Source organism: Natator depressus, chromosome 8, assembly GCF_965152275.1.
Source record: "Natator depressus isolate rNatDep1 chromosome 8, rNatDep2.hap1, whole genome shotgun sequence".
Classification (NCBI taxonomy): Eukaryota; Metazoa; Chordata; order Testudines; family Cheloniidae; genus Natator; species Natator depressus.
In genome coordinates this window covers 81,955,126-81,972,887 of record NC_134241.1, presented here as the reverse complement: position 1 = coordinate 81,972,887, position 17,762 = coordinate 81,955,126, and the positions used below count along the sequence as shown (strand labels likewise).

General features: G+C 42.9%; 1 protein-coding gene across 3 annotated transcripts in view; it reads left to right on the top strand.

Moving 5' to 3' along the window:
• Positions 1–17,762, top strand: part of DNAJB4 (DnaJ heat shock protein family (Hsp40) member B4) — a 50,969-nt gene that overhangs the window by 30,302 nt on the left and 2,905 nt on the right. For 2 of the 3 annotated variants that reach the window (XM_074961480.1, XM_074961479.1), the window contains exons 2-3: positions 9,900–10,188; positions 15,846–16,420. In XM_074961480.1, the coding sequence (XP_074817581.1) occupies positions 9,978–10,188; positions 15,846–16,420 (786 nt within the window). In that variant the 5' untranslated portion in view covers positions 9,900–9,977. Of the gene's footprint in view, positions 1–9,525; positions 9,580–9,899; positions 10,189–15,845; positions 16,421–17,762 lie in introns of those variants that run through there. The other variant, XM_074961481.1, reaches the window with a different exon arrangement.

Genomic DNA, 17,762 nt, shown 5'->3' with positions numbered 1-17,762 from the left:
AAAACGTATTTCCCCATCTGGTTTGGGAACTAGAACCACTGGAGATGCCCATGCACTTTCAGAGGGGCGGATTACACCCATCTGTAACATATCCCGGATCTCCCGTTCTATAGCAGTTTTAGCTTGAGGAGACACCCGGTAAGGTTGGACTCTAATTGGGCGAGCATTACCTGTGTCAATGGAGTGGTATGCCCGTTCAGTCAGTCCTGGGGTGGCTGAGAACGTTGGCGCGTAGCTAGTGCACAGCTCCTGGATCTGCTGTCGCTGCATACGCCCAAGGGTCATGGAGAGGTTCACCTCTTCCACATCACCAGCACATTTCCCTTCGTAGTAGACACCTTCAGGCCACTCAGCGTCGTCTCCTCCCTGGGCTGTAAACTGACAAACCTTTAATTCTCTGGAATAAAAGGGCTTTAGAGAATTAATATGGTACACCTTAGGCTTTCGGTTGGAGGTGGGGAATGCTATGAGATAATTAACAGCTCCCAGGCGCTCCTGGACCGTGAATGGCCCTTCCCACGATGCTTCCATTTTATGGGCCTGGAGCGCCTTTAAGACCATGACCTGGTCCCCTACTTTGAAGGAACGCTCTCTGGCATGTTTATCATACCAGGCTTTTTGCTCTTTTTGAGCATCCTGTAAGTTTTCTTTAGCAAGGGCTAAAGAGGTTCGGAGGGTGTTTTGTAGGTTGGTTACAAAGTCCAGAATGTTAGTTCCTGGAGAAGGTGTAAATCCCTCCCATTGCTGCTTCACCAACTGCAATGGCCCCTTAACCTCACGGCCATATACAAGTTCAAATGGGGAAAACCCTAAACTGGGGTGTGGTACAGCTCTGTAGGCAAAGAGCAACTGCTGCAACACTAGGTCCTAATCATTGGAGTGCTCATTTACGAATTTACATATCATGGCCCCCAAAGTTCCATTAAACTTCTCCACCATGCCATTTGTTTGATGGTGGTAAGGAGTGGCAACCAAGTGATTTACCCCATGAGCTTCCCAAAGGTTTTTCATAGTTCCTGCCAGGAAATTAGTCTCTGCATCTGTGAGGATGTCGGAGGGCCAACCTACCCCGGCAAAAATGTCTGCTAGTGCCTGGCACACACTTTTAGCCCTGGTGTTGCTTAGAGCTACTGCTTCCGGCCATCGGGTGGCAAAATCCATGAAAGTCAGTATGTACTGCTTTCCTCTGGGTGTCTTTTTCGGAAAAGGACCCAGAATATCCACAGCTACTCGCTGAAATGGAACTTCAATGATGGGGAGTGGCTGGAGAGGGGCTTTGACCTGGTCTTGGGGCTTTCCCACTCTTTGGCACACCTCACAAGACTGGACATAAGTAGAAACATCCTTGCCCATTCCCTCCCAGTGGAATGACCCCCCCAAACGGTCTTTGGTCCTGTTCACCCCAGCATGGCCACTAGGGTGATCGTGGGCTAAGCTCAAGAGCTTGGCCCGGTATTTAGTTGGAACTACCAACTGTCTCTGAGGATGCCAGTCTTCCTGGTGTCCACCAGAAAGAGTTTCTTTATATAAAAGTCCTCTTTCTACAACAAACCTGGATCGATTAGAAGAGCTGAGAGGCGGTGGGTTGCTCCGTGCCGCCGTCCAAGCTCTCTGGAGGCTTTCATCTGCTTCCTGTTCGGTCTGGAACTGTTCCCTTGATGCTGGAGACATCAGTTCCTCATTGGATTGTGGACCTAGGCTTGGTCCCTCTGGAAGCGATATAGGGGATGGAGCTGTTTCTGTTGACTGTGAACCGCTCTCCGCTGGTGCACTATGTTGGGATTCAGGCTCCGGCTGAGCCTCTTGTGTCGGGTTATCGGCTGCTGCCAGTTCAGGGTCGGTGGGGCCCTCTGGTGTTGAGGTTGCAAGTACTGGATTCAGTGCTGGCAATGGGTCTGGTGTTGGTTGTTCGGCTGGTTCCGGTTCTGGGACTGGTTCCGTCTGGGTCTCTGGGACTGGATCCACTACTGCTGTTGCAGATGTTGGTCTGGGGTCCGGGTCCATCACCTCTGACCGGGTCCTGATAGAAGTTTCTGGAACAGAGCTAGGCCTCACGGCTTGTTTAGCCTGGCTGCGGGTGACCGTTCCCACCCTCTTGGCCTGCTTCACATGATTGGCCAAGTCTTCCCCCAACAGCATGGGGATGGGATAATCATCATAGACTGCAAAAGTCCACGTTCCTGACCAGCCCTTGTACTGGACAGGCAACTTGGCTGTAGGCAAATCGAAAGAGTTGGACTTGAAGGGTTGAATTATCACTTGGATCTCTGGGTTGATTAACTTGGGGTCCACTAAGGAAGCATGGATAGCTGACACTTGTGCTCCGGTGTCCCTCCACGCGGTGACCTTCTTCCCGCCCACACTCACAGTTTCCCTCCGCTCCAAGGGTATCTGGGAGGTATCTGGGCCTGTGGACCTCTGGTGTGATTCCGGTGCAATGAACTGTAATCTGTTGGGGTTCTTGGGGCAGTTGGCCTTTACATGCCCCAGCTCGTTACATTTAAAACATTGTCCAGCTGACGGGTCACTGGGGCGAGGAGGGTTGCTGGAGAACGGGGTGGTGGGACGATAAGGGGTCTGGAGGGTTCTTTGGGAGGTAGGTGGGGCTTTGGGCGGCCCCCGGTAATAGGGTGTGGCCTGGGGTTGTCCCTTCTGGTCTCCGCTCCAACTGCGACCAGTTTTTTTCTTCTCTGCCACCTCCACCCATCTGGCTCCAATCTCTCCTGCCTCGATTACAGTTTTGGGCTTCCCATCTAGGATGTACCTTTCTATTTCTTCAGGAACACCCTCTAAGAATTGTTCCATTTGCATTAGGAAGGGCAAATTTACTGGAGATTCAACACTTGCTCCGGATATCCAGGCATCCCAATGTTTCACAATGTGGTAGGCATGTCGGGTAAATGACACGTCTGGTTTCCACCTTAGGGCTCTGAACCTCCGACGAGACTGCTCGGGTGTTATCCCCATTCTGACTCTTGCCTTGGATTTAAACAGTTCATACTTGTTCATGTGTTCTTTAGGCATTTCAGCTGCCACCTCAGCTAAGGGTCCACTGAGCTGTGGCCTCAGCTCTACCGTGTATTGGTCAGTAGAGATGTTGTACCCAAGGCAGGCCCTTTCGAAGTTTTCTAGGAAGGCCTCAGTATCATCGCCTGCCTTGTAGGTGGGGAACTTTCTGGGATGGGAAGTGGTACTTGGAGAAGGATTGCTAGGGTTTGTTGGGATATTCTGCTGAGCCTTTATCTTCTCTATCTCCTCCACATACTTCCTCTCTTTTTCCTTCTCCTCCAGTTCTTTGTCCCTTGCTTCCATAGCTCTCCTGTGAGCAGCCGCTTGGTGTTGTTCTGCCTTTTTTGCTGCCTCTTTTGCTGCCTCCCTTTCTTGTTCCTTCTCCTCCTTCTTCAGCCGCATGAGTTCTATCTGTCTTTCATGTTCCCTTTGTCTTTCCTCAGCCTGAAATCTGGCTAATTCCAGCTGTAGTCGAGCCGCGGATTTGGTCATTCTAACCTCTCTGTTTTTAACTAACTTTACACCCAAAGTTTAGAAATAAACAAACAAAACTTGGCTGTAAAATTTTGCTGTGCTGGAATAGAATACCTATTCTCTGATAGTGATTGTCAGCCTACAGAAAAAGACAATTCCCTTGTCTCTGCTCTGGGCCCAAATCAAAGCAAAAAACTTCCAACTACTTGGAAACCTGTTTACCCAGCCCAAAGAAAAAACAAGTTTCCTTTTTAAACTTGTGCTCCTTGTAAAAACTCAAAGTCCAAAAAAAAAAAACCCTGCCACTTTTGTCTCCAGGCAAATGGGTAGAACACCCCCCCTTCTATTTATTTTTAGGGAAAAAAAAACCTCTGGGTTGGAAGACTGTGAATTTCACTGCAGGAGTTAAGTACCCTGCCTCCAGGCAAAGAAAACCTGCAATTCACAAAGATAATCCCCTTTTGTCTCTGCTTGGCCACAAAGCAGAGAAAAAAACAAGCTGCTTTCAGTTTCAGCTGCTTCTGGACTTTCTTTCCAAAGGAAAGAAAAAAAAATCTCCTTTTTTAAAATCTGTATTTCTAGTTCAAAAAAATCTCAACTGGATCTCAAAATGATTTCAGGTTAATCCCACCGCTATGCCACCATGTCAAGGTCCCTCCCCCACTCTGAACTCTAGGGTACAGATGTGGGGACCTGCATGAAAAACCTCCTAAGCTTATCTTTACCAGCTTAGGTCAAAACTTCCCCAAGGTACAAAATATTCCACCCTTTTGTCCTTGGATTGGCCGCTACCACCACCAAACAAATACTGGTTACTGGGAAAGAGCTGTTTGGACACGTCTTTCCCCCCAAAATACTTCCCAAAAACCTTGCACCCCACTTCCTGGACAAGGTTTGGTAAAAAGCCTCACCAATTTGCCTAGGTGACTACAGACCCAGACCCTTGGATCTTAAGAACAATGAACAATCCTCCCAACACTTGCACCCCCCCTTTCCAGGGAAATGTTGGATAAAAAGCCTCACCAATTTGCATAGGTGACCACAGACCCAAACCCTTGGATCTGAGAACAATGAAAAAGCATTCAGTTTTCTTACAAGAAGACTTTTTAATAGAAATAGAAGTAAATAGAAATAAAAAAAAAATCCCCCCTGTAAAATCAGGATGGTAGATACCTTGCAGGGTAATTAGATTCAAAACATAGAGAACCCCTCTAGGCAAAAACCTTAAGTTACAAAAAAGATACACAGACAGAAATAGTTATTCTATTCAGCACAATTCTTTTCTCAGCCATTTAAAGAAATCATAATCTAACACGTACCTAGCTAGATTACTTACTAAAAGTTCTAAGGCTTCATTCCTGGTCTATCCCCGGCAAAGACAAAATATAGACAGACCCACATACCCTTTGTTTCTCTCCCTCCTCCCAGCTTTTGAAAGTATCTTGTCTCCTCATTGGTCATTTTGGTCAGGTGCCAGCGAGGTTACCTTTAGCTTCTTAACCCTTTACAGGTGAGAGGAGATTTCCTCTGGCCAGGAGGGATTTTAAAGGGGTTTACCCTTCCCTTTATATTTATGACACACCACCTCCCTAGGTAACGCATTCCAGTGTTTCACCACCCTCCTAGTGAAAAAGTTTTTCCTAATATCCAACCTAAACCTCCCCCACTGCAACTTGAGACCATTACTCCTTGTTCTGTCATCAGCTACCACTGAGAACAGTCTAGATCCATCGTCTTTGGAACCCCCTTTCAGGTAGTTGAAAGCAGCTATCAAATCCCGCCTCATTCTTCTCTTCCGCAGACTAAACAATCCCAGTTCCCTCAGCCTCTCTTCATAAGTCATGTGTTCCAGTCCCCTAATCATTTTAGACTGCTTAATTTTGAAGGGCTACTTTTCATTAAGTGTGAGGCCTCAGATTGTTAGTTTATCCTGTAACTGTTTTTTGCCCTGACAACATGTGCCTTATATATGCAACAAAACTAAACTTCTTGGGTCTCATTGATAGCATTTGTTGTCATTTGTTCAATGTTTTCTAGACTAACTTTTGTTGCCGGTTTAGTTAGGAATTAGAATAACGGAAAACAGTCACCCTCTGAACCTAAATTATTGTAACACATTTCTGGATGTAATAAAAACATTACCTAATGTACTGCCCATGGAAACCTAAATGCAAAAAATAAACTCTACCTTTCAGTATAGGAAAATTCTGTTCTGAACTAATCTAATAATGAAAATTCAGCATAAAGCTTATAGTCTGGCCTTTGTTGTGCCTACTCTTTGCAGCACAGTGCTTTGTTATGAGACCCCAGCACTACAGAAGTGCAAAATGTTTTAGTTTAGGACTGTATATTCGGCTTAGCATCAATTTGGGTTTTTTTTGTTAGCTTGGAATCCTAGAACATTTCTAAAGATAACTTGACGATAAATGGTGTGGGGGAGAGTATTTTTTTATTAATTTAAAACAAACAAAAACCATGTAAGCCATGCTGTGCATCAGGCATTATAAAAATATTGTCGGCAAAATATAATGAAATGTAACCCCTCTCACCCATTCAAGGATCCTGGAACTAGATAGGAATGACACTATTAAAAAGGAGCTCTTGTTAAGGCCTGATGATGTCTTCCAAGTCTCACTTGGAGAAGGACATGGTGGGGAAACAGTGATGGACCATAACTAGTTCTCTGTTTCTTGGGAGGTTGATGGCAGTTCCTTCTCTTACAGCCACTAGGATGACTGATGCTGGCAGTAAAAAGGGTGGGTGGACCTGAACACTGTGACTGCTCAATCTAGACAAGTGGTTCTCAAAGCCGGTCCGCCGCTTGTTCGGGGAAAGCCCCTGGCGGGCCGGGCCAGTTTGTTTACCTGCCGCCTCTGCAGGTTCAGACGATCGCGGCTCCCACTGGCCACGGTTCGCCACTCCAGGTCAATGGGGGCTGCGGGAAGGACGGCCAGCATGTTCCTGGGCCCGCGCTGCTTCCCGCAGCCCCCATTGGCCTGGAGCAGCGAACTGTGGCCAGTGGGAGCCGCGATCGTCTGAACCTGCAGACGCGGCAGGTAAACAAACCGGCCCGGCCCGCCAGGGGCTTTCCCCGAACAAGCGGTGGACCGGCTTTGAGAACCACTGCTCTAGACTACTGCAGGTTCCAGTGATGCAAGCTAGTCCTGGGGGGCAAAGAGGCAGGTGGTTCTGATTCCCAGTATCCTCAGGCATTCTCAGAACCAGGATCATAAGCAGAGCTGGTCAAAACTTTTTTTGTTTTACATTTTTTTTGTCAAAAATGGAGTTTTGTCAAATGATTTTTCTGTTAAAAACTGTTCTAATTTTTTACATTTTCCCCCCTCCATGAAATTTGTTTCAATTCTAATTTTTTATTTCCATCCCTCCCAACCCCCCACAAAAAGTGTGAGAATTTGCGTGCCATTGTAGGTTTTTCCTTTTTTCCCCAAGAAAAAAGGGGAGCAGACAAAACAAAATCAATGAGAAAGTAACACACAGTCACACTTTGACTTTCCCAATTTGGAAAACAGAATGTTGAAGAGTGTGTGAGGGGAATATTTTTCATCTTTTCCTTCTGTTTTCCACTGGTAAAAGTTGGAAAACTGTAAAGGTAAGGAAATGTAGAGTTTTCCATATTGTTAATTTTTTTGTATGTTCCCACAGAAAAATTATTTCCCAACTGGAAACTTTGAATAAGAGCTTTTTCCCCGATGGGGGGAAAAAAATTTCCTTTTCTGGCCAGCTCTAACCATAACTGATAGGTCTGAGAAGATCTGTGGAGGAGATGCAGGTTCTGACGTATACCATCTAAACCTCTGAGGTATACCATCTCTAAGTTGAGCATTGGTGTGCAGAAGTTCCCCACAGGTATTGCTGAGTGCACTATAAAACAGTCCAGTATTGACATTTGTAGCAGAGAGACAGGACGTCTGAACACAATAAAGTAGAAAGGGGAACAATTAATTAACACAATATATGGAAAGCTATTTGTCTCTCGTGTGTAATTTTTAGCTAGGACTAAAACTGGCCTTTCCTTTCACTAGAACAAATGTTAAAAAGAAATATTTTTCCTAAAATTATAGTAATCACTCTTAAATCTATAGCCTTTTTGACCAGATGGTTACAACTTCTTGACCTAATACCCAGCTAAGAGCCAAATGAGATCTTGAATATGCTGGCTTGCAGGCTGTAACTTGATACCCACCCTTCTGCAGGGTGTGAGACAGAGTTGAAAGTTAAAACTTTACATCAGTGATACTCAGACCTCAGTGATTCAGGAGCCAAATTAGTAATCAGCAATACCCAAACAAGCCACAGTAGGTGAATTTATTGTTTCCTTTACTATAGTACTATAAATTCATATTTAAACAGTATGATGGGAAATGTTTAGTTTATATAATTCTCACAGCAAAATGACTGACCAAATATTATTATTTTATCAACTACAATTGGTTAATAACATGGTAAAAGTATCCTGATTGGTTAATAATTTAGACTGGTTAATAATTAAATCACACAGTGTTTTAATATCGTGTGCTGCAAAGAGCCACAGGAGACACATTACAGAGCCACTTGCAGATCCAGAGCGTCAGTCTGAGTATCCCTGCTTTACGTAAATCATCGTATGAAGTGATTGGGTATCTATCCCAACTTTAACTTGTTTACTTATCAAAAATCAAATGGCTTTGTCTCAGAAGTCTCTATTAATTATTGTACTTAGACTTGTATCAGCATCTTGTTGAAACTAGTATTCTACTGCTTATATTGTACAGTGTAACATATGGAAAGGAATGTGGCCAGTTTCTGCATGTGATGTTTTAAACCAGTAATGCATCAAGTTGTATCATTGTTACACTTTGTTGTGCTTACTACCTAACTGGCAATAAAGTAGTACTTTATCAGATTGACTCAGTCTGGAATCCTGTGTATTGGGTGGAAATCGATTAATTTGGGCTTGTAATGAAGTGAAATCAGGCTACTGAAAAGTTTGATTTTATCGTGAATTTTAAATGTGCTTTTAATCTCTACAAAACGGGTGCCAGTTTATGTTGGTAGTTTGTCACCTTAGCAGCTGTGCATTCTTACATGGCATAAGAACCTAAATGGATTAGAGTGCACGTCAGGAATTGAAATTTCCAACTCATTTCCATAGGCGGTTTTATAACTGTAAGACAGCTTGGTTTTCAGTGCCCCCTGACGTGGTCTGGATTCAGACCAATGACCTACAGCAGTGGTCACCAACCGGTCGTTCGTGATTGATTGGTCGATCCTAGAGGATCTCCCAGGTGATCGCAATGTCCGGCGGAAGTGCAGCGTGGCTATCACTAAGGCAGACTCCCTGCCAACCCCGGCTCCACACCTCTCCCAGAAGTCGCCACTGCAGCCCTGGAGGTGGGGGGGGGCAAGGATCTCCTTCAGTGTGCCTGCCTACAAGCACCGCCCCCGCAGCTTCCCATTAGCCAGGAGAGCTGCGGGGGCGGTGCTTGCAGAGAGGGGCAGCACATGGAACCACGTGCCCTCCACCCCACCCCAGGGGTGTAGGGGTGCGTTGGCCCCTTCCGGGAGCGATGTGGGGCCAGGGTAAGTAGGGAGCTTGCCTTAGCCTCGCTGCGCCCGCCACCAACCGGGAGACACCGGAGGTAGAGGTAAGTGCTGCCTGGCGGGAGGCTGCACCTGAGCCCTGAGTCCCCTCCTGGAGCCAGCACCCCAAACCCCCTCCTGCACCCCAACCGTCTGCTCCAGCCCTGCCCCCCCCCCCAGAGCCAGCACCCTGTACCCCCTCCTGCGCCCAAACTCCCTCCTAAAGCTTGCACTCCAACCCCCTGCTCCAGGCTTAGCCCGGAGCCCCTTCTCAAACTGCAAACCCCTCGGCCCCAGCCCAGAGCCCACACCCCCTCCCAAATCCCTGCTCCAGCCTAGTGAAAGTGAGTGAGGGTTTGGAAGAGTGAGCGACCCAGGGAGAGAAGGGGGAAGGAGTGAGCAGGGCGGGGCCTCGGGGAAGGGGCGGGGAAATTCTGGGTTGCCCTTAGATTCAAAAAGTGATCTTGGGTGTAAAAAGGTTGGAGACCACTGACCTACAGGTTCCGGAGTCTGATAGTAAGATACAGAACTTATTTATCACTCAAAAGAGAGAAATGGAAATTGAACAGTTAATTGGAAGGCAGAGGAAACAGCTGTGCAGAGAATGTTTTGGCTCTGAGCAGTCTGGGAAATGACGTTCTGTAGCATTTGCTGTTCTAGAAAGAGCGGAGACACGTAGTATAAATGGGAGGGCTCTGGAGAGGGCTGTCTCTCTACCACTGTGTATATTTATCTATAAATGAGCAACAGGGGAGGGAATCAAATAAGGGTAAGCAGTCTACCCACTGCTCAGAGTACCAACAGCTTTGCTGATTTGTGCTATTTTTTCCCCCCAGTATCACTGCATTACTCAGACACAGAACACTGGTTTCTTCATATCAAAGGAAACTAAAATTCATCTAACAACACTCAGAATGGGAAAAGATTATTATTCAATTTTGGGAATTGAAAAAGGGGCTTCTGAAGAAGATATCAAAAAGGCTTACCGAAAGCAAGCCCTTAAATGGCATCCGGATAAGAACAAATCCTCCCACGCAGAGGAAAAATTCAAAGAGGTTGCAGAAGCCTATGAAGTCCTGAGTGATCCCAAAAAGAGAGACATTTATGATCAGTTTGGGGAGGAAGGTAAGTATTTCTCTTACTCAGTATCTATCTGTGCTACACTCTTACAGTGGACACTTAGTTGTGTTGAATGCCACAAGACAAGAAGAAAGTTTGTGTATTTATCCATGCATGTACTGATTTGGACAATGACTGTTTTCTTCTGGAGACTGATATATGGTAATTACAGAGACTTATATGTTAATAAATATATATAATCATGTATAGTGTATCCTTCAGAGTTTAGAACCATGCTTAATTCAATTTTCTTTATTTAAAAAAAAAATTAAAAAGATCCCAAATCCATCTTATAGAACTTTTTTAATGAAATAAAGATTTGTCTATGACCCATAAATAGCTGGATGCATTTTATTTATTTTTGCCCCTGCGCTTTTTGAGATAGCCATCAAAATGTTACATAGAGACCGAGCGCCTCTTTGAATAATATATATCTCTCAAACTTTTCATAAAGGATAATTTGCTTGTACAAAACAAGACAGGATAATCCCTCTATTGAGCAGGAGTCCAGGTGTCCAGTCCTTAGTTGGCCTTGGCTTCTTGCCCGTAGAGGAAAGTATTTGCCTGATGTCATGAAATACCAGAACAATTTTTTAGTTTAACTGTAAACAGTAATAACGTGCCAAAGGGATGAGGCCCCAGAAATATTATATAGCCTAAAATGGTTACTTAAACAGGAAGCTCTTTCTTTTTTAATCATCAATTGCGATGGTTCCCCACCATTTTTAGGATTCAGCAGTTACTTTTTACATGCTATTTGAGACTCTAAACTGGTTAAGCACTGCCCACAGAAACTAGGTAGGCTCATTTAATCGTTAACATTCATTTGGGGCCAGATTCTGATAATTTTACTCAGGCTGAGTTGCACACTACTCCATCAGTAGTCTCATTGACAAGTAGCACTAATTGCGAAGTAAGTGCTATGCAAGATATCTGGCCCTTTATCAACATGTGTGGTGCTGTCACTGATCATTGCTTCTTTGCAAACTTTAACTTCTATAAATGAGGCAAATTCCATAGTCTCTTGTTCCACTGTGAAATGAGAGAATTCTGGAACTACAAGTCTTTACTGATGTTTCCACAGGTTCTCATGTCATTCCTAAGACTCTGATACCTGACCCGATTCTATTATTTGGGAATACTAAGGGCTCATGCATCTCCTTTGGTATTAGGCCCAGATTTATAAAGTATTCCATCATTGCTGCGCTCAGCATTGTAATGCCTAAGTCTCATTTTCAAAAGGGGTTTAAGCACTTGACTGTTAATGGGATTTAGGCTCCTAAATTCCCAAGCCCTTTTGGAAATGAGTCTTGGGCTCCTAAATCAATTAGGCATTGCAATGCTAAGTGCAGCAATGCCTAAATAGCTGTAAAAATCTTGCCCTTAATCTTTTTGCCTTACTGCTTTTTTCCCTTTAGCTCTGTTTGTTCTTCTTTCCTATATGCAAGTACTTAATTAATCTACAGCGTAGGTAATACTCATTCCATTCCAGTGCAGTAGCACTTCCTAACCCCCTCCTAAAAATATCATTAGTCAGATTCTCCTAAGAGTGGAGGGCAAGGCATATAAAGCAGTGTAGCCTTTGGCAGTGTGGCATTGCATACCTGAAGCAGAGGCTCAAAGCATGTACTTCTGTTTATTTTAGGCATAATATTAACAAAAGTATTGACAAGTTCCTGCAGCTATGTGTCTGGAAATATCCCTTGTCGCCTGAGTGGCTGCCTAAGCTCTGTCATTGTTGTCCAGAATGTAGTCAGTAGTTGTAAAGCTCTGTGATTGTTTTACAACCATGGAACCTGATGTACTTTCAGCAAAAACTATTCAGTATCTATTCTAGGAAGTATCATTCCACTAATCACATGACACAGTTTGTCATGCATTTGTTTGACAGTACCAGTACTTCATTTAAAAAAAAAAAAATTTGAAAAATGTTTAGTGTAGCATTTGCCATAGCAAAACTAGAGTTATGATTGAGATGCCATTTCCATTCTAATGCCCCCTCTGCAGTTGTTCAGAACTTTATCAAAACATTCCTTTAGGGCTCAAACTTTTTGTGCTTGGGTTTAATCCAAATTTGTTTAACTTTTTAATTTGAGTAAAATCAGTTCAGTCATCCTGGAATTAAACAAATATTAAAAATCCATTCCTCATATCTGTATTAAATGTATTTGTTAAAGTTGGACACTTGTCTTGTTTTAGAGTCCTTTTTAGAGAAAGAAAAACAATACATTTTTGAAGAAGATCAGTTTGGGGTTTTTGAATTGGGAAATAGTAAATGCTAAGGCCTATGGGTTGCTGCTTTGTGCTGTGCCACTGGTGGAAAGTGGCCCTAAAGTCAGCATTACATGGGAGGATCACCCCAGTGTAGCTGTAGCACCAACTGAGGAACTCCTACGCTGACTCTTTCCCTGATGCCAGTGTAGAGGGAGTGACTGGCCTCCTTTATACTTAGCTGATACTTGGCTGCCATATTGATCTCTTGCCAACCGCCAATGGTCCAACAACATCCTTTCAGGATGGTCTGTGTTGTGCTAGGCAACTGACTTGGGCCCAGGATCAAGAGGATGCACAGGCCACTTTTGCCCTCTGCCACAGTTTTAGGGTAACTCACCCTTCTTGGTCCTTAAAGGTTTCACTCTCAGCCATCACTTCTCCTGGGCACAGATCCATGCCTCAGTCAGAAGGGAGTGGGATTTTTAAGGATGCACATCTCCCTGATCTACACTGTGATATCCCCAGCCTAGAAGGCCATGGCCTGTGCTTTGCTTTTTCTCTGAGGGCTGTGACCAATATTTGGCCTGCAGTTACAAGTTACTACACAGCTTCTTCCAAGCAAGCACATTTATTCTTAAGGTAGAAGCATTACAGAGAAAGCATATAAAAACATTCCCATGTGCTAAAAATCTTACCAGAGGTCACCCACCCCCAACTCAGCACAGGTGTTAGGTCTTCAAACCCCACAACTGTTTTTTCCTCCTTGTTACAAGGTCATATCAGTCTTTAGAGCAGGAACCAGAACAATGGCCCTGCATCAATTTAAGTTCAGGTTATTTATCTACAAGTCCTTTCTTTGTCTCTTGATCACTGGAGAATCCAGTTTGAACCAGAATATGTGAGCCTCCACAGGAGGTGGTACTTCTCTTGAGGTGTTAGAACCTGAGTGATTTGCCTTAATCATCCCCTACTGTTTTTACTTCCTGGAGGAATTGTGGTAATCCTCCCCACTGTGGAGTGCATACAGTCCCTGGCCCACAAAGATACATAAACCATTTATACACTTAATTCAATATGGTCTCCCAAAGATATGTTAGGAAGTTGCCTTATCTGACTCTCACTTCTCCATTTGAGCTGCACTATATGCTAATCAGCTGCAGCTGAGGACCTAGCATTAAAAATTTATGCATGGTTTATGAATAGTTTGAATTCAGCTTTTCTTTTAAAAGATCTGTCTCTAACATGGATTAGAAAGTAGGATGCATGCTGAACTGCTTTATCATAGAATATTAGGGTTGGAAGGGACCTCAAGAGGTCATCTAGTCCAACCCCCCTGCTCAAAGCAAGACCAATCCCCAATTTTTGCCCCAGATCTCTAAATGGCCCCCTCAAGGATTGAACACTCAGCCCTGGGTTTAGCAGGCCAATGCTCAAACCACTGAGCTATCCCTCCCTTATGCTTTAGCATAAGACTAAATCCATAACTGCTTAAGGGCCCTAGAAGGAAAATGGTTGCATATAGTGCAGAGCTACCTTAATCCTAGGAGGCAGCTTAGTGGTTAAGTGTTGCTGAGATGCTTAAGTATTTAGAACTGAAGGCCTCCTTAAGGACTGAGTGCCTTTGGCCTTAAAACCTCTTAAGCAAGGTCTGAGGAATCAGGGTGAGAGTGGGAGAGGGAATTAACCAGTAGGAAGAAGTATATGGAGGTCATTAGCTAGGGAAGGGAGGTAGAAAAGAACTGTTTGTTGCGTGAGGTATAGTCTGGAGCCACAGAGTAGAGGTAGAAGGTAACTGGGTGGGTGCTGGGGACTTTGGTAAATGAAAGCTGGGCATGAGAAAACTGTCACCTGAAGGAAGTGGAAGGAAGATCGCACACTGGGAAGAATGGGGACAACCAATATGAAGAAGAGAAAGAGAAATAGTAGTCAATTAATTGAGAAAGGAGATTGAACTATAAAGGACTCCTAGAGATGATGATGGGTTTTTTTGTTTTGTGTTTTTGTGGGGGAGTAAAATCTTGGATGGCCTGGGAAGAGGAGTGGAGAATGGGAATTTTTACTAAGGAAGTGATAGGATGAGTTTGGTGGTTAGAGATAGCAAAGCTTCTTTACCTCTAAAGTCTCTCTTTAATCTCATAAAGTATCTAGAGCATAGGTTCTCAAACTGGGGGTCACAGTCTCCTCCCCCAAAAAAGTTTCCGGGGGTCACAAGCACCTCCCTTTCTTCATCACTAGATGGGAGTGGGGGCTTTTTCTGTTCGTAACATGCGGGTGCAGTCTGGAAAAGGTCAAGAACCACTAGCTTAGAGTATTTGATAAACACAACTGAAAATTTCTAACTAATAAAGGAGCCTGCCTTTTTAACTTTTTTCTGTTTACTATTGTTTGACTTTGAAAACTTCAAGGAAATTAAATACAAAAACTAGTTAATGCAGCATTAAAGTTGAGAAATCAAGCACCCAAAGAAGTCAGAAATTTTGAAAGTCAAAGTTTCTACAATATTAACTCTGCCACATAGTACAAATGTAACATTTACTGTTTCTGGGAGGTTTTTAATGCTGGGTTGCTACTGATGGAAAATAGCTTTTAATAAACAAAAATGTGGCCTCACTTTTCTGGTTTGCTGCACTCCTTTCAACTTTCTCTTTCCTCTCCATTCCCAGATTATAACCCCCCAAGAAACAAAGCAAAACACAGTGTTTCCATTATCTCAGACTTGGTGAAGTCCTGTTTCCAAAACAATAGAAGGGGATTATGCTTTCTGTTATCCATTCATACCAATGTGCTTTATGGCTAGCTGTTGATTTATGGTAGTTTCCTAAAATAGCACAGAATTTGACCCACTCTGTCTGACTTACACCCTGTGCAATCCCATTGATCTCAAGAGCACAGAAATTGGCCTAGTCTGATTAGAAACAGAGCATATTTGAAGCTTTAAATATAATACAACTTTATATATTCCATACCTATAGTGGCCTTAAAGGGCTTAACCCTAGTCCCATTGAGCAGATCCTTAGTTAAAAAAATTACATGGGAATATGGTCTTTAAGATCATGCAGACAGAGAACACTCATCATTTTCAGCCCACTATTAAAACATTATTTACAATCCAGTCATTCCAATGAGTGACCAATTATTAAATAGATTTGCTGCTGATAGGGCATCTTTTTTTAGGAAACGATTCTAAATCTTCAGAATTACTCCAGGTTGTATGATGATGAGTAGTTGCTACTCTACAGTCCACTGGCAAGTAGGGTGAGGTCTCTTTAAAGAGGAGCCCTTCAATCTCTGCTTACTGTTCTATGTTTGTGCAGTTGTTAAACTACTACAAGTCCTTTCAGTATTTGTGACTCAAGACAAAACTGTATTTTACTCTTTATGTTGTTAATAAGTACCAGGATTGAAAACTAGTATGGACTTTCCTAACCTTGCCCATGTGTCCCAATTAGGGTTGAAAGGAGGAGCTGGAGGACCCGATGGACAGGGTGGCACCTTTCGATACGCTTTCCATGGTGACCCACATGCCACATTTGCAGCATTTTTTGGTGGCACAAATCCTTTTGAGATCTTCTTTGGGAGAAGAATGCCTAGTGGCAGAGACACTGAAGACATGGAAGTGGATGGTGATCCTTTTGGATCTTTCACTAGTTTTAGCATGAATGGATTTCCAAGAGAGAGGAATACAGTTGGTAGCCAGCCTCGTCGTAAACAAGATCCCCCGATTATCCATGAACTTAAAGTATCATTGGAAGAGATATATCATGGCTGCACAAAAAGGATGAGAATTTCCCGAAAAAGGCTGAACCCAGATGGCAGAAGTGTCCGAACGGAGGACAAAATTCTCACCATTGAGATCAAGAGAGGGTGGAAAGAAGGCACTAAAATCACTTTCCCAAAAGAAGGAGATGAAACACCCAATACTATTCCAGCCGATATTGTTTTTGTCATTAAAGACAAAAGTCACTCGCTCTTCAAGAGAGATGGTTCAAATATTATCTATCCTGTTAAAATCAGTTTGAGGGAGGTAAGTTTTGTGTTAGTTGATGGCGCAAATGAAATATAAAAAGAAATTGTCTTAGCATGGTATTGTGGCTACACTGCAGAAAATAAATCTGTAGCAATTATCATCATTCAGCACTCCATTTCTCTAGCTAATACAATTTAAGCAGACTAAATATAGTGCATAGTTATCAGTACCAGAATCATTGGCTTTTTTACTGGGGTCTGCATCATATGTTGTTAAGTTTTGTCTATGGCAGCATACAGGATGATCTGTGAGAAAGGAAAGTAGAGCATATTTGCCATTTTTCTAAGTTTTAGTACTACAGTAAGTACAATAGCTTTCTATATGTAAATGCAGATTGGGTTGGAGTAATAATGAATGCATCCAATGTAATGGACTCCTTTCTGCTATGATATATCCTCCTTATCATTTCTGGAGTAGAAAGCATCTAGAACGCACGTCTAGAATATTTTCACAGCTCACCAATGGAGCTTAATTTAGCAAACTTGCAAAATATCTTTCCTTTCATATCAACACGTTTCAGTGTGCTTTTAGAATATATGGAGGTGGATTTCATGAGGATAAATTGTGAGCAGGTGTTATGGGAGTTATATGTGATGATAAAAGTAAGTTCATATCTTTTTTTTTTTTTTTAAATGCACTCCAAAGACCAAAGTAGTTTTGCTTTCAGGAACAAAAATAAGAGATTGGAGAGTGTTTTCTTTAGTGTTTGAAGACAGTTAAAGGAATTGATTTTCCCCAAAATGAATCAAGTCTGTATTTTTAAAAATGTAGCATTAAGGAATAGTGAGAATAAACAAATCTCAAGCAATGTGCAGAGGACATGCAAAGAAAGTCTGCCTGTATTCTGAACTTTAAAAAAATATATATTTTTTTAGATTTTTCATGAGATGAACCACATAATACAAGAGGAAAAGCAGTATGTAATGTGGTTTCTGCATAAATATCATAATTCTTCCACTGAGTTTTGTCAGCACAGATTAAGTACATAGAGTAGGTGGAAAACAAAAGCAATCCTTGCAGGCCAGAAGTACAGTATTAAATGCATAAGTATTTAGATAAAACAGGAGATTAGTGGGAATTATCTCTATTAAAAAACAAAGTGCTTAGTTTTTGTTTTTGTTTTTGCCAAGAAATTATATCTTGATACAGAGAAGGTAAATTCTTGGTTTGTATTTTAATATTTACTTTAATTTGAACATCACAAATGTGCACATAAAAGGACACTGTGAAGATTGATAGCAGAGTTGAGCAAATAATGGATTTTTTTTTTTGGTTTGGAGATCAAACCAAAAAATCTAGGAGGGAAAAGAAAATCCCATTTGATTTAAAACCAAAACCA